This window comes from Solea senegalensis, linkage group LG17, assembly GCF_019176455.1.
Source record: "Solea senegalensis isolate Sse05_10M linkage group LG17, IFAPA_SoseM_1, whole genome shotgun sequence".
NCBI classification, from domain to species: domain Eukaryota; kingdom Metazoa; phylum Chordata; class Actinopteri; order Pleuronectiformes; family Soleidae; genus Solea; species Solea senegalensis.
Window position 1 is genome coordinate 19,594,269 of NC_058037.1, and position 16,425 is coordinate 19,610,693.

A 16,425-nucleotide genomic window follows, 5' to 3' on the forward strand; every position below is an offset into this window, starting at 1 on the left:
AAAATGTTAAAATATTCCAAAATAAGTTAAGCGGGGTCCCAAAACCAAACTTATGTTGCCAAAAAATGTGACAAAATGTTGTAATGTCAAAAAAATGGTGCAGTTACTAAAGTGACAAAAAATGACTTAGTGAGCAAAATGTTGCAAAAAATATCACTGACATTACAAAAAAAATACCAAAGCGTTTCCCAAAATGTTATAATGTTCCAAAACAAGTTAACTCAGGTCCCTAAACACAACTTATGTTGCCACATAATGTGACATCGGTAATCAGTAATGATACAAAAAAAAGAAAATTTCTGAAGTGTAGAAAAGTAAATAATGACTTTACTTAGTTATGTTGAATAAATTGATTTGATTGATGAAGACTTACATTTTTGCTGCTCCTCTCCTGCGACGTCCTCCTGGCTCCACCTCCTCCTCCTCCTCAGGTTTATCTCCCGGTGATTCTACGACTGGCGGTGGTTTCTGCTTTTTCACATATTTCCTCTTTGGCTTTGGTGTCCCATTTTCCTGATGCACAGCATCCACAACTCCGCCCTCTACAGTCGGGAGGGGGCCGTTGTCAGCGCTGGGAGATTTTGGGGTGTGAGTTTTTTTGGCGGGAGTCTTTTTTGCAGGAGTCTTTTTTGCGGGAGTCTTTTTTGATGGAGTCTTCTTCGCTTTTTTAGGAGTCTCCTTTACGGGTGTCATCCCACATTCAGGAGCCATTTTGTCCATTGCTTGGTTGTCTCCACCTTCTTTATTCTTAGCCAAAGCCCTTTGAGAGGGTGTCCTCCCTTTCCTTGGGCTCCCTTTTGGTGATTTTTCAGTCTCGTAATCTGAAAATTTGGGATTGCTCCTCCGTTGTCGTCCTCTAGAGCTGGGTGGTAGACACTTGTGTTCCTCCAGTGGCTTCTCTTCCCCTGTAGGAGCGACATTATATATCATGCTATGGTCTGTGGAAAAAAGTTTGATATCATAAAGCTACTAATCAGTTCTTTAAATGCCATTTTCCAGACATTGTGTATCTAAAAACTGTTAAAATACACTCAAATTAATCATTTTGAGCATGCGAAACATGTGAAAAATTATGTGGAAAGAAAACATGTAAAGAGCCAAACATAGTGGTTTTCGGGGCTTGTACAAAAATGGGGGTTTATACAAAAATGCGTATAAATTAGTGATGTACTATATGTAACAAGGCCGTGTACCTTGTCCAGAGTCAGACGGATCCATGACCTCTGGGTTTCCTGTGCTACCTCGTCAGATGTCTCCTCATGTGTGGACCAAGTTTCTTCTCAGTCCGTTTTTGCTACTGAGAAGGAACCAGAAACCAAGAAAAACGTCACATGTCACTTCTGACATTTAAAAGAAAACATTATTTCCCCACCTTTTTCCAATAAGGTTACCAGTTGCTTTACATCAAAGCCGAGGGAATTAATAACATACTCATCGTTATTTGCAGGCCTATATCAGTGTAAAAAAAATACTTCTGAAAAAAATATTACAAACAATTTTCTATTTAGTTTCCAATGACTCCACATTAGCCAATATTTCATCGTAGTACAGTTTCCTACTGGGGTCTGGGCTATCAATGTCGTCACTATGACGTAATTGTCAGCCCCTAAAGACTTATGACTGATGAGTAAATATATACTAGTTATTGTCTTTAAAATGATAGGTTAAACTGTAATTGTGTCAGAGTTGTAAATCATATTTCTGTCATCAAAATATTCCTGTTTCTGACATTGACTAACTGAATCACTGTTAGTAAATGTGACTATTTCAAATTCAAATCCGCAATGATACAGCTACGCGAGTGATAGACGTATGAAAACTCAGGCTTTTACTAATCTCGACCCATTTATAGATTCGGCATATATTTTGAGTGTGAAACAAATGAAGAAGCAAGTTTTGCAATACTACAATACTCACGCTTTCCTCCTGCCACGCGAGTAAGCTAACGGTCGTTGCTAACGCTAACAGGTTAAAGTGAATGTAGGGCGACGCGTTTGTTGTTCTGACGTTAATTTACGTTTGCACATTAAAATTCATCTGATAATCAACCAAAGTTAACGACGTGTGTGTTGGCAGCATTAAAACCTCACCTGCCGTGATAGCGGGGCTCTCTCTCCCAGTGGCGAAGGCTTAAAAACGTTGCACCGAGTCCGGGAAGCCAGGCTCGGGTCACACAGTATCGAATCCCAAACGCTGCTTCCGGGAACGTCGCTGTAAATTATCACTTTATCCGCGGGGACATTACCGACACGCGCGCCCGGTGGTTGTTCTATCGTGGCCGGTGAGCTGCGAACGCCGTCCGCCGTGTTTGTGGATATTCAGTTCACCGGAATGTACAATCTGCCTCCATTAAACCGCCATGTTTTTACTGGACAGGCATGGGTGGTCCACACCGCCCCCTACCTGCAGAGAGAAGAACAACGCCTGATTTGTACACCGTAGCCGCCCCGAGTTCAATTCCAAACGTTCACTTCAGAATCAGGTTCTAGTGTGTGAAGTGTAATGTTAAATATCCGTTATTCGTCCAAATTAATGTAGTTTAGTCCAAATACAGTGTTTATAACGTTGCACGTACATGGTATTTTATAAATAAACATTCTGGAACATTCTGTCTGAATCCCCAGCTTCCTTTTCAAAATGTAACTAACATTTTTAATTGATTTGGCCTCTACAGATTTGACTTGATTCTAGTTGTCATGCTTATATTTTTGGTGATTTTATTCTTATATTATAGTTTTTTTTTGTCCATGTTTGTAATTAAGCACTTTTACAGCAATTATTACTATAACGTTGCATTCTTCATGGGTTCAAACAAAAAAAAAGTCAGAATTCAGAGGGAAAAAACTAAATCTTTGAATTCTGAATGGATGAAGTAAATATATACGTACATATGATAAACACAAATCGCACAAATCGGGTCTTGTCACGATTTATAGTGACTATATTGTGAGTAATTCAACTCAGTTTTATTTGTATAGCGCAAAATCACAACATCCATTATCTCAAGGCTCTGTATATAGACAACATTATATATAGAGATATAGAGAAACAACAATTCACACCTCTAACAGAACCGGACTCAAAGATGTGCAGCCAACTGCCTAGACAGGTTGTGGTAAAAGGGAACAATGGGGGACAGAAAGGGGGGAGAGAAAGGACAAGAGGGAGTTGAGGTAGAGACAGAAGAGAGAGACCAGGAGCAGAAATACAAATTCTAAGTTTAGACCAGACACTTCGGAGTCGTTGATAATGCGTGAGTTCACGGTGAAGGAGACAACACGGAGCCACAAAATGAACATGAATCGAACCTTTAATTATCTGTTATTGTTAGAACACTGCTGCTCATATGAAATAGCAGCACATAACTTCTAAAAAAATAACATATTAAGTTGACAGATTGTTTTTTTTTCTTTAAACATGAGACGACTACAACTGTTTTCACTCTAGTAAAAAAAAAAAGACGTTTTCTCTACTATGTTTACAAATGGTACAAGGCTACAAGGAAACAGAGAGGTCATCTGAATCTGACCTATAGATTATATACTATATGGATAATAATGATGATATTTGATGAGGCACAAAAAACATTCATTATTCCACTTTAGGTCATCATTGGAGTAGAAAAGTGTGGTTTTAATCATTGTAGTCATTGATTTGTTTTGTATCTTTTTAATATTATGTTACAGAAATAGTAAATTCAAAAAACTTTAAAATGTGGATTTTAAAGCAACAAACTCATTGTTATATTCGTTGCATTGTCCAAAGTCCAATACCGTGCGTCCCGACATAATATAAACTCAAAACAAACTCAGGGAAGATAAATTATGATTATTTTCTACGATCAAACATTTCAAAAGTGCATACGCGATGATAAAGATTTGGTCCAAAGCATTTTTTGTTCATGAGAAGTATTTCAACAACGACGACGTTAGAGAAACAAAAACACAGTGATTCTCGTTAGCGGTCAGGGAAAAAAAAAACGCTCTTTAAAGAACTTATTTATTTATAGACTTTTCCCCCTATGTTTGTGGTTATAATGGTTTAGTCGATAGATATTGCTTTATTTTAAAGTATTAAATGCCATAAACTTATAATAATAAAGTTTATTTAATTGAAGACTTAAAAAAAGAAGGAAAAAAAAGTGCAACAAACAAACTAACTAAATCCCTAAAGTTTTGATCATTGATTAATCGGTTTGAGTATACATATATATATATATTTTTTTCCTGGACCAAACAACTCATCAGTTAATCAGAAAAAGTAATCAACAGATTAAAATAATGGTTATTTGCAGCCCTATAGTGAATAAAGCACTTTTAACAAAACCATAAACACAGGGAATCGTTTCTTCTTTTCTTTTTTAAACACAGTGTGTTACAGATTCACAGATTAAAGGGTCAGTTTGTCTTTTTTTGAGGACAACTGGTTTAAACTGAAGTGCAAACAGAAAAAAATACATTCATTATTCATTAATAGAATAAAAAAGTTAGTAAAAAATAACATCATCATCTACAAACAACAGTGACAACCATCCATTTTGACGCCACGCCACTATAGTAGAGTAAGTAAACATTATAGCTACATGCTATTGGTCGACTATTGTTCTATGAAAACTGAACAGAAGGGGAAAGAAATCCACTCACCCTCCGAGTTAGAAGCATTTTCATTTTCCTTCATCAAACCTCACCTGCATCAGTGTCAGTGACAATTGGTTTGAAATGAACAAAAAAAACCAAACGATTTTCCAACCAAACTGTGATTAAAAACTTCCCTCAGCTGCCAAAACGTCACAAGACCAAAACTTCCGTGCGGTCTCTTACCTGTAAATCCAGCGGAAGGACGTTTAAATTTCACGTGGACCTTCAGCAACACTTTCTGAAGGCATCTCGTCCTCTTTTCTAAGTGCTGTGTTGCCCCTTCCTGTCCTCAGGGTGGTGCTCCATGTTGCCCGGTCGTTTCAGGTTCCACTGGTCAATCTGTCTTTGTCTGTCCTGCTGCTCCACCTCCGATTCACTGAACAAGCCGCTGCTGTTATTATGACTGCTGCTGCCAGCGAAAACAAAGCACTCCTTCCTCTTCACATCAGCCTTCAACTTCTCCTCGTTCCTTGTGTCGCTGCCGTCCTCTCCAGCTTTGTCTACATTGGCCATTTCCATCTCCAACTGGGCTCCCCTACGGTCCATGTCCACCCACAGTGGTCCCGGAGGAGGCTCCAGTGGGGTGAAGTGGAGCTCCGTGTCCTGCTGTGGAGGAGGAGGGAGGTTCTGGTGATCCTGGTGGAGAAACTGGTGTTGGGTCTGGTGCTGTAGGTGATGCAGGGGCTGCAGAGGATGTTGAATGGGCTGGTACTGGAGCAGATGATGATGGTGGTGATGGTGGTGATGATGCTGGAGGTCTTGCTGCTGCTGCTGCTGCTGGAGATGGTGGTGGTGGTGATGGTGATACTGATCCATGACCTGCTTGTCCACGTTATGGACAAACTCCTTTGGCTGGTTTTTGAGGAACTTCTCAAACTTCTTGTAGGCCTTTTTGTTCGTCACAAACCAGTCCTGGAGACACAGAGAGGGTCAGAGCTAGTTAGCAAAGAAACTACATCCTTCTACATCCTCATGATCAACAAAGCCACAATAAGAAACATATTGCAAGATAAGCTTATTCTGAATTATAACAATATCCTACACAGAATTTATCACTCTTATTCCGCACTGCACCTTGGGTGATGTGTATGTCTCAATACCACATCACAGCATTTGCTGCTGTAGCTTTGAAAAAACATCTGAATCAGTACGAGCATCAGCAAGGTTTACTTCACCATCTTCAAATTGATTGTTTTTTTTTCGCATTGTAAGGTTGAGACATGTGCTCAACAGCAGGACGATCTCCATAGGTCTTCTTGATTAGGGGGCGGGGCCTGGCATGACCAGGCAGGGCACAAACACACATACACACCCATTTCCTCGCCATCCTGAGAAACAGACGAACGATGTTGGCAGGACAATCTCCAGGAAATGGCCAACGTGATTTCTGGTCAATATCTAGAAAATTTGTCTCTAATCTGAAGACGGTACACGGTTAGCATTACCCATTTTATATCTAGTCTTTAGTTAACATGTTCAACAAGGTCTTTAGCATCAAGTGTCCACATGTTGAGTTGCAGTGACAATACAGTAACACAAAAGACAATGATACCCATGTGCTTACCTGTGAATGGACGGAGTTGATGTGATACTTCACTCCACTCTCTGAGTTAAACTCTTTATTGCAGATGAGACATCTGTATTTTCCCGCTTCAAAATCACCCTGAGATGAAAAAAATCAGAGTCAAATCATCAACGACGCACAAGGATCATGTAAGGAGACAGAATCATTTGATAAGTTGATCATCTGTGTCTTCTTGTTGATTTTTGGTCATCTGCTGGACTCTATGAGAAAGAGGAAGGACTGACTGACCCGCGTACAGAGTCCCAGATGAGCCTTCAGTCCAGACACACTGGTGTACGTGCTGCCACAACCCTGATAAAACACAGACATGATGGTGTGGATTTATGAAAAACTGGGCTTCAAAACAATATATGGAAGGCAAACAAGTCACATTTAGAAATATCAAGAAAAAAACACAACAAAATAAGTGTCCGAAAAGTATCTTTGTAGCATTAAAAAAGTGATAATCATAAAATACCAGAAGCACAACTGATCCAAGACAGACGGGTTCAATTTAAAGGATGAATAAGTTAAGAAATTAAAGTGTCTTCTTGTTTCTACCTGGTTGGGACAGTGGACTTTCCTCTGCAGCTTCACCTCGTTCTTCCACTTCCTCAGCACCTCCTGACTGAAGGCAGGAAGACCGGGCCGCGCGTATTTCAACTACAAACCAAAGTACAAAAGCTTACATGTACCAAAAAATACACAAACAAAAAGGTACACAGTAACCACAACACGAAAGGCATTTAATCTCCGCACAAACTTAAACCTCCTCTTGCCTTTTGGACGTCGGGCACCAGGTCCGACTGAAACTTCCTCTTGGGCCAGTCTTTGGGTAAGTCGTTGTTGGCGATCTCCGCCAGGTGGAAGTTGGCCACCTGCGCGGATGCTCGCTGCACCCGGCCGCTCGCCGTGCGCTCCGGGTTTGCCTCCCTCTCAGCCTCCAGAGACTCGTCTTCCTCGCTCTTTATTGGCGCCTGTTAAAAAACAATGATTACGTTAAACATGCCGTGAGTTCAGTATTGTTATGGATTTCAGTAAAAAGGCGCTTCGAGATTATTGGGCTCGTCCTCGGTGTAAATGCTGTTGATGTTAATCTGTGGATTAATAAACAGTGTTGTAACAAATACTTTGTTTCTGTACTTCAGTACAAAATTCACGTATCTCTATACTTTACTTTGTTTATTTATATTTCTCACGACACTTAGCTTTTACTCCGCTACATTTCCTCGAACTCTCTTTGTTACTCGTTACTACCAAATAAAATCCGAAGAAGAAGAGTTGGTATTATGGTCTGTATTTAGTTTAGCTTTTTCTGCTTTACACTACAGTGTTCACACATTCACCCATTCACATGCTGCAACATGGGGTTAAGTGTCTTTGCTCAAGGACACATGCAGACGAGCAGAGGCAGGAATTGAACCCACAACCTTCCAGTTAAAAGACACACTCACACTCACTTACTCTCTCTCACACACTCACCCACTTACTCTCACTCACTCATTTAAATACTTTTATTTAAGTAATATTATTTAAAAAGTCATTTTCTGGTAACATGCTTAGTAACATAGTATCACTTTAAGTTGACTTTATAAAAGACTGATTGATGATTCATTGTGAATTTTCAGAATAAAAGCAGGCAACTCACGGGCGCGTGCTCTGATTTCAGGTGATATTCGAGACCCGCTCTGGATCTGTACGTCTTCCCACAGTGGCAGCAGTTCAGCAGCAGCTTCTCCAGCTCTGACTCCTCCTTCCCGCACTTCTTCATGTGGTAAACGTAGCCCATGATACTGGTGAACGCAGCGGTGCAGCCCTGACACACACACACACACACACACACACAGAAAACATGTCACCCATGTTGTCATCACAGCTGCATCTTCTCTTATTAACCTTCTTTTTTTTTACCTCTTTAGAGCATTTTAATTTTCCCAGTCTCTTCAGGATTTTACGCAGTTTGTCTTTGATGACGCGGTCGTCCAGGTCTTTGACGTCGTCCACTGACGGCTATACACGACAATAAACAAAGAAACAAACAAAAGGCAGAATATGAAGTTTGAGACTTTTTACAGCAGTAAAAATATTAAAAACACATGATTATCATGAGGTAACTTCAAAATCTGTTTATTTTCATCACTGATTAAGCTGTTATTTTTTATTAAAATGTCAAAAAATGATGATAGTTGTTTCTCAAACCTGTAAAATTATATTATATTAGTTCTCTTTTCAATTGTACTATATTTTATGTCATTAAATATAATTCTAAATAAATAAATACATGTATAAGTTCTTATACTTGTGTTGGAAAGAAGTGAATGATGAATAGTAATGGATTATTAATGAATAGCCAACTATTTTGATAATCGAATAATCGATTATTTAACCAATATTTAATAATAATTATTGTTTTAATATTTGTGAAATCACGAAAATTGGTTTGTGGATCATCACTTCCACTTTTTTCTAATTTGTGAACATTTTATGACTAAACCACGAATGAATGAATGGAGAAAATAATCAACAGATTCATCAAATATGATAAGAAAGATAATATTATCTTTAGCTGCAGCTTTAATCACGTTATCAATTATCAGTCCTGACAGTTCTTCGTCTGACAGATAATCTGACATCGTTGATCACGTGTAAAATAAGGCAGGAAGTGGAGCTTTACCAGGTGACTGTGGTCGGCCATGATGTGATACTTCATCCCTGTTGAAGACTTGAGCTGTTTCCCACAGTGTTGACAGGTGAAGGGCTCCTGCAAAACAAAACAAAACAACACACACACACACACACGTGTTAGGCCACATCCACACGGAAACGGCACAAAACAAAAATGCAAAGGTTCCCCCGTAAACATGGCATCGTATCAGGAAATATCTCCGTCCCCCAAAACGACTGAAAACGTTACCGTGACCAGGTGGCGAAACGTAACGTGACCAGGTGTAACGTAACACTATAATATCACACACTGATATTATAACAGAAACAGAGACATAATGTCAACTATTTTGATAATTGATTTGAAGCTTTTGTCATTATTAAAACGAGATCAGAGATTTCTGATGGTTTTAGCTTCTTAAATGTGATTATTTATCTTAATTTCTTGGATTACGACAATAATGGTTAGTTGCAGCCCTAGTCTGGATACGTTTACATTTCTTGCCGTTTCCGCATATTTAGTGATTATTACAATTCAAGACTTTTTTTTCCCACTCTGGGAGGCGTTTCTGCGGTCCCCTAAAACTCAGTTTCCGTGTGGACGGCTCCCCTTAATGTCCCACGTGAGCAGGATTTAAAGGCTACAGAGTTGAGTTCTCACCAGTCGACAGTTCTCCATGTGTTTTTTCAGTCCGTCCACTGTCTTTCTGCTCACGCTCTTGCATTTGGGACACGTGACTCTGCCTTTGGCCATGATCAGGACCTGCCAGCGCTCCTCTGGACTTCCTGGTGGAACATCGTTATTATTTATTATTGATTTATTTATATTTACTTACAAGACCGTCAATTTAAACAAAATATGACGCCACCAATTCATTGTCCTATGGTGGACATTTTCGGCCGCTAACACCACAGATGTGACACAGTCGAAAAAACGTATTTTAAAGAGAACATATTATGCAAAATCAACTTTTTAACCATTTTAATACTTATATTTGGGACTCTGGAGGCCCTACCAGTGGCCAAAGTGTGGAAAAAAAATACTCAGTCATGTTTTCGTGGTCCCCCTTAGTGTAAGTATAGGCGATAAAACACGCCATGTTGAATTCCCTGCGCTTATGACGGCAGCATGCGCATTTCACCGCGAATGTTACCGCCCCACCAGTAAGTTTACTTGGAGAGCTCCACCTTAGCTCCACCTTGTCCCTGCGAGAGTGCAGGCGAGGGAGGAAGAGCGGTATTATGTCAACGCGGAGGGACAAGTGTGCTGTTGGTGGCTGCACAGTGGAGCACAGTGTTTTACAGAGGATTTTATATATGAAGCTAATGTGCCGGACAAAGTCAGCAAACGTGTGTTCGCACCACTTCACATCAGACTGCGGCCAGCGGTCTCCGTATTTAGTCAGGGGACGTATTTCACCGACGTACAAACACACACATTTTAAAGAAAAAGTCACATAGAGCTCATAACTGACCATTCCGACACATCCTAATTAAAAATATTAGTTCAGCTGATCGCCACCTGCCGCTGTATGTGACTGATCGCCAGCCCCGGAGCATACAGTCAGCAGTCTGATACAGTCACATACAGCAGCAGTTTATGCAGCTCGCCGTGTGTCGGAGGTCTCTTCCTGTGACGGCACTCTCGCTGTTTTCCGCGCATGCTGCCATGTTGATATTGTCAGAGAACTACTGGAGGGAGGGGGAGAGGTATGGAGCTGAGGGATGCTTCATCCTTATGGTATTTTGACCAAAGCATGTCACTGACATGTTCATTAGGACACCAGGGAACTATTTTAATTTGGGGAAATAGGGTATAATATGTGCCCTTTAAAGTGGTTATCGGCAATTCTTATGTGTTCAGATGCTCAGTGTGGTGGGTGGGTTAAATATAATAGAAATTAAAATAATAAGACAATGTAGTAAAAATAACAGTGTCTGACCTGGAGGATACGTGGGAGGCTCCTTCTTTGTGGCAAAAACTGGAGGTTTCTGATCCTCACTAGGTGGCACCGTGGATGCTTCACCGACAGTGGCTCCGTCTGAACCTGAAACATTTACATTTCCGCTTGTCATTTCACTGAAATATACGACTAAAAAAAAGTGAAATACAGTTAAGTTTGAATAGGAAATCTCTTGATACGCTGATCTAGAATTGACACTTCAGTTCCATGACGTTTACAGAGAAGATAAAACAAGTCAATCTAAATCTTATTTGTGACAAAAGGTGCAATATAGTACATATGTAAGTGCTTAAATTAACAAATATTTTTGACTATTTGTGCAAATGCAAATGTACCAGTGGTTCACAAAGACTGGGGCAGGACCCACAGATGGATCGTGGGAGAATCTTTTGAGGTCCCAGGACAAATTTAACATGTTTTAACATCACAGATAAACTAAATGAGTTGCTACATTTGGTCGAGACAATGTGCCATCTCTTAAAAAGCACAAACTTTACTTTTTGTAGAGAAACTTTAGGAAGATTTTAAGTGCTATCAAATGAGAAGATAAGATTAACTAACGCTGCTGGGATTCTAAAGGTTCAACACATGAAATATGACACAGGACGTTAACTCACATGAGTCTCTGCCCTCTGGTGGTTGTGGAAAGTTATTAACTGGAAGACTTTGCTCCAGTTCAACTCTTTAAGACCCATAAAACCTAACTTAATAGCCCTGTATCTGAACATGAATATTAAATGTCAACTTGATTTAAATCTGATTTTCAGATGACCAGGTAAGAAGATATTTGACAACAGAATTGTGAGAAACAAATGAAAGTGGGTTCTTTGTGTCCCATGTACCAGGTCTCGACGCGTGTCCTCTGTCCCGGCTTGTGCTGCTCCAAACTTGGTCTTGGTTTTGTCCAGATCCCCACACCTGCTCCGGTCCTGACGGAACCTGGTCTCTTCCTGGAGTCCTGGAGCCTGTGTTCCAGCCTTGATCCTGGCCTCGGTCCCTGCCGGCACCCCAGCCCTGCTCAGGACCTTGGTCCCGGCCCATCATCCAGGCCTGGTCCTGTCCAGTGTGACCCCTGTCCCTGCCCGCGGTCCATGTTTGGTTTTGACAGGAATGTCCTAGTGGGTCCCTGCCCGGGCTCCAGACCTGATCCTGGCCTCGGTCTCTACCCGGGGCCCAGACACCGGGGCCTCTGTCCCTCCAGCTCTGGTCCTGCTCTCTGCCGGGCTCGGAACAGCGAGGCCACAAATCCTTCGCCAGCAGCCTGGGAGGGAGCCTCGCTGTGGGTGGAGCCATGGAGCCAGGGTTCACTCCATTGGCCGCATCAGCTAATGAGCAGCTGGTGGTAGGGTATTCAACCGTTCCCATGGAAACACTCTGGAGGTCCTCATACCTGATACATATGATAAAAACATTGTGGACCTGCTGCTAAAGAAAATTCAACATCATCGGCAAATTGAGGGGAATTACACTTAAATATCTTTCATCTATTATTCCATACAGCCCTGGCTGACCTTTTGTTTTGTAATATATTCTTCTCTCTTCTGCATTTTTAACTTACATACATGATTTCTGTATTTTATGCATGTTAATTATTCTGTACGATCGCGATCAACAAGAGCCTTACCTTTTTCGACCGTACGTTCTTTTCATCTTTAGAGCATCTCGGTCTCGAGACTCGTCATTCTAAAAAAAATTCAACGTACAGGAACATGTGTGAGCATGAAGTCATGGACAAATATTATTCCAGCACTTGCAGCATTTACACCAGATTCTGAGTTATTTCAGTGTGTTCTTCTTTATTGCTCATTCATTTTGTGTTGTGAATACGTTTATATTGTGAACTATTTATCGTTCCATATAAAAACAAACACTTTTATTTTGGTATTATCCCGAAACCACTTTTTTTGTGACCGATACCACATCAAAAGCTCGAGTATCTACAGATATTATTCCGATTCAGTCACTTTTACCAGTTATGAACGTATGAAGACATTTGTGCCGAGTCATTTCATAGACAGATTCTCCCAATTGTTTAACAAATATCGATATCTGCCCAAATATGACTCAGCTAAAATGCTTTTGCTGATTTTTATTTACATTTTTACAATGATTGTATCGGAATCTACATTGTATCTGTCCGATATCCGATCCAGTGATTTTGACCAGTATCGGACTGATACTGACTGATGCTGAAACCCATCCCTCAAAAATATTGTTATTTTTATAAATTTTTCTCAAAAAACCTGACTTTTTTTGACTTGACCGGCCCCTTACTGACCGAACCACACCCTCACTGGCCCCCAGGTCATTTGAATTTGAGACCCCGTGATCTACACATTCTCCAAACCCTAACTTGCTTCTCACCTGAGTGAATCCGGCTGTGTTTGATCCACTGCCTCCTTCTGGCATTCGCTGAACTACTGTTGGAGTGAAAATGACTTGTTTTACAGTCACAGTTACTACATTGTTGTTGTAATAATTTAAACAGTACATATATTTGTACCTGGACATGTTAATCCACTTTTAAGGTGCGACTGGACAGACTTTCTTTTTCTTGGCATGTACTGAGGTGACATAATATCCCCCGTGATGTGGGCAGGGTCTGTTCTTAGTGGTACGCCACCCAGAAGAAATCAGCCCTGAAAACAAACAACAGAGAAAACATCACTTATTTAAAATAATTTATTATAGTTTATGGTGTTTTGTTGATTCTTGCTGTCATTAAATTAACTTTAATCCCATTTTAAAAGGCCTCAAGAATTGTGATTTGGCCAGTTCTAAGGTTATTTATCTCTAAATGTGAACATCATTTACAAAATTGACATCATGTTCTGTTAGTGAAGAGCTGGAACTAGTGACTGAGAAAATGTTTACTAATGTTATAAATCAAATGTGACGTGGAAGCTAATTATCCAAAAGAAAGTAGTAGTTAGAAAGCAGCAAAGTTGCCCCCTAGTGGGTATTCTCATTTCCTGCGTTACCCTCTAAAGGATATAAACTGTTACTGTTAATGTTACTAAACATGATACGTGTACATTTTTATTTAAAACAAAATAAGATATAGGGCTGCAACTATAAATCTATTAATAATCGATAAAATACAACTGTATATTAAAGACAATATAGACAATCACATTAAATAAGCTAAAATGCGGCTGAGAAATTGACTAAAGTATTATTTTTGAGTCATTAAAACAAAACTTACACCTGACATTTGAGAACGTCATCGATTCAACGTTTGGGGAAACAAAGATGAACATTTCATGCAGCAAACAACTCGTCACAAACGATATTTCATCCATGAAAAATAATCGGTAGTTTGTTGTGGATGACTAGAGAACCAGGACTGTATGTTGGCATCACTTAAATTAAATATTAACCAATTTCCCTTCACGATTATAATCCCTAAAAATGCTAATTCACCACAATCTACTTGATGAACTTGTATCGCGATGTGCGATAATATCGGATATGTCCCATGCCAAGTCTTGTAAATGTAAATAAAAACGAAACAATTATTCTTTCGAGGACAACGCGTTCACAGCAGAAGCAGCTGAAGCTAACGCGCAGAGACAAATGTCCGTTTTTCGTTGTTTTCTTAACGGAGGAAGAAAATATTTCGTTACCGTCCAGCAGCAGCAACCGCAGCAGCGGCGATATCTGCGAGACTCCATGTCTGCGAACCCGGCCTCCTCCGTCCCTCCGTCCGCAGGTCGGCTAACATTCAGCGGGTGGAGAGAGAGAAGGCCCCGTCCAGCCGCTGGAAGCTCCGAGAGGCGACCGAGGCTCAGCTTAAGTCCATGAATGTGTCCACAACACTGGCATCGTTCACCGTGGAGAGCAGCAGCTCAGTGTTTTCACTCTCACTACAGTCTTCTTCTTCTTCTTCATCAACTCCTTCTTCTACCACAGCAGACACGCCCTCCTCCTGCTGCCTTCACTGACTGTGGGAAATATCGCTTTCACAGAATTTCATTAATTTACATTAGTCCATTTAGTCTTGTATAATATGGAAGAGTATTAGGGCCACATTAATAAATAAAAGAAATAAAATAAAAAAGTCAAAAGATTAAAGTCAGAAAGTTGGAATTCTGAGATTAAAGTCAGAGTCGAAATTCTGAGAAAAAAGTCAGAAATTTGAGATTGAAGTCAGAATTCTGAGATTAACATCAGAAAGTCAGAATTCTGAGATTAACATCAGAAAGTCAGAATTCTGAGATTAACATCAGAAAGTCAGAATTCTGAGATTAACATCAGAAAGTCAGAACTGAGAAAAAAAATGTAATTTTGAGATTATAATCAGAATTCTAAAATCAGAAAGCTGGAATTCTGACAAAAAGGTCAGAATTCTGAGCTTTAAATCAGAAAGTCAGAATTCTGAGATTAAAGTCAGAAAGTCGGAATTCTGAGAAAAAGTCAGAATTTTGAGATTAATCTTGAATTCTGACTTTAATCTCACAATTCATGCTACTTGTTGGGTTAGGGTTAGGCTTGTTTTTTCTACATGTTAATACTCTTCCATAGCATAAAGTACCGAAAAGTAATACTTATAGTAAAAGTATGTTACCAGAAAATGACTTTGGTAGAAGCTGAAGTCAAATGCAGCCTTAGGAGGTCACAAGCCAGTGTCTTTTTGAGCCGGTCCCAACCCCGGATAAATGCAGAGGGTTGCGTCAGGAAGGGCATCCGGCGTAAAACTTGTGCCAAAACCAAAAATGCAAATGACTTTCATACCGGATCGGTCGAGGCCCGGGTTAACAACGACCGCCATTGGTGCCGATAACCTACAGGGTAACAGTGGAAATTGGGCTACTGTGGGTCGAAGTCGAAGGAGGGGAGGAGGAAGGCGGGTTCAGAAACAGAGAAAAAAGAGGAAAGGCAAGAGTCTGGGACTAAGAGTAGGGATTTTGAATATTGGGACGATGACGGGAAAAGCTAGAGAGTTGATTGACATGATGCAGAGAAGGAAGATGGATATACTCTGTGTCCAGGAGACCAGGTGGAAAGGTAGCAAGACGAGAAGGTTGTACTACTATGGTATTGATAGGGAGAGAAATGGAGTAGGGGTTATCCTAAAGGAGGACTTTTCTAGGAATGTCCTGGAAGTGAAGAGTGTCAGATAGACTGATGAGTCTGAAGCTTGAAATTAAAGGTGTGATGTTAAATGTTATTAGTGGCTATGCCCCACAGGTGGGATGTGAATTAGAGTAGAAGGAAACATTCTGGAGTGAGTTAGATGAAGTAATGCAGAATATCCCCAGAGGTGAGAGAGTGGTAATTGGTGCAGATGGACAATGGACATGTTGGTGCAGGAAATAGAGGTGATGAAGAAGTGATGGGCAGGTTTGGTATTCAAGACAGGAACACAGAGGGACAGATGGTGGTAGACTTTACAAAAAGGATGGAAATGGCTGTAGTGAATACTTTTTTCCAGAAGAGGCATGAGCATAGGGTGACTTATAAGAGTGGAGGTAGGAGCACAGATGAGGTTAGACAGGAATCTCCATGGGCTATGATGTTTGCAGATGACATTGTGATATGTGGTGAGAGCAGAGACCAGGTGGAGGAAAAGCTTGAGAGGTGGAGCTATGCTCTA

The 16,425-nt window shown here is 40.4% G+C and overlaps 2 protein-coding genes across 4 annotated transcripts in view; both read right to left on the reverse strand.

Moving 5' to 3' along the window:
* The window catches only part of gtf3c2 (general transcription factor IIIC, polypeptide 2, beta), a 35,940-nt gene extending 33,559 nt beyond the window's left edge, over positions 1–2,381 (reverse strand). For 2 of the 3 annotated variants that reach the window (XR_006362121.1, XM_044048933.1), the window contains exons 1-3: positions 2,091–2,381; positions 1,194–1,297; positions 374–938 (exon numbers count right to left, since the gene is read on the reverse strand). Coding sequence is in view for 2 of the 3 variants with exons in the window: in XM_044048933.1 (XP_043904868.1) it covers positions 374–938; positions 1,194–1,218 (590 nt within the window). In the remaining variant the exon portion in view is untranslated. The remainder of the gene's footprint in view (positions 1–373; positions 939–1,193; positions 1,298–2,090) is intronic. The other variant, XM_044048934.1, reaches the window with a different exon arrangement.
* Positions 2,382–3,292: 911 nt separating this feature from the next.
* Positions 3,293–14,875, reverse strand: znf512 (zinc finger protein 512). The gene is made up of 15 exons (XM_044048799.1): positions 14,456–14,875; positions 13,333–13,468; positions 13,194–13,249; positions 12,454–12,512; positions 11,672–12,219; positions 10,809–10,913; positions 9,527–9,651; positions 8,876–8,962; positions 8,113–8,211; positions 7,850–8,017; positions 6,981–7,178; positions 6,763–6,864; positions 6,451–6,513; positions 6,202–6,300; positions 3,293–5,549 (listed from the first exon to the last, which is right to left on the reverse strand). Exons 2-15 carry the CDS (start codon positions 13,403–13,405, stop codon positions 4,899–4,901), a joined length of 2,433 nt encoding a protein of 810 aa, XP_043904734.1. The 5' UTR covers positions 13,406–13,468; positions 14,456–14,875; the 3' UTR covers positions 3,293–4,898.
* Between the last annotated feature and the right edge of the window lie 1,550 nt (positions 14,876–16,425).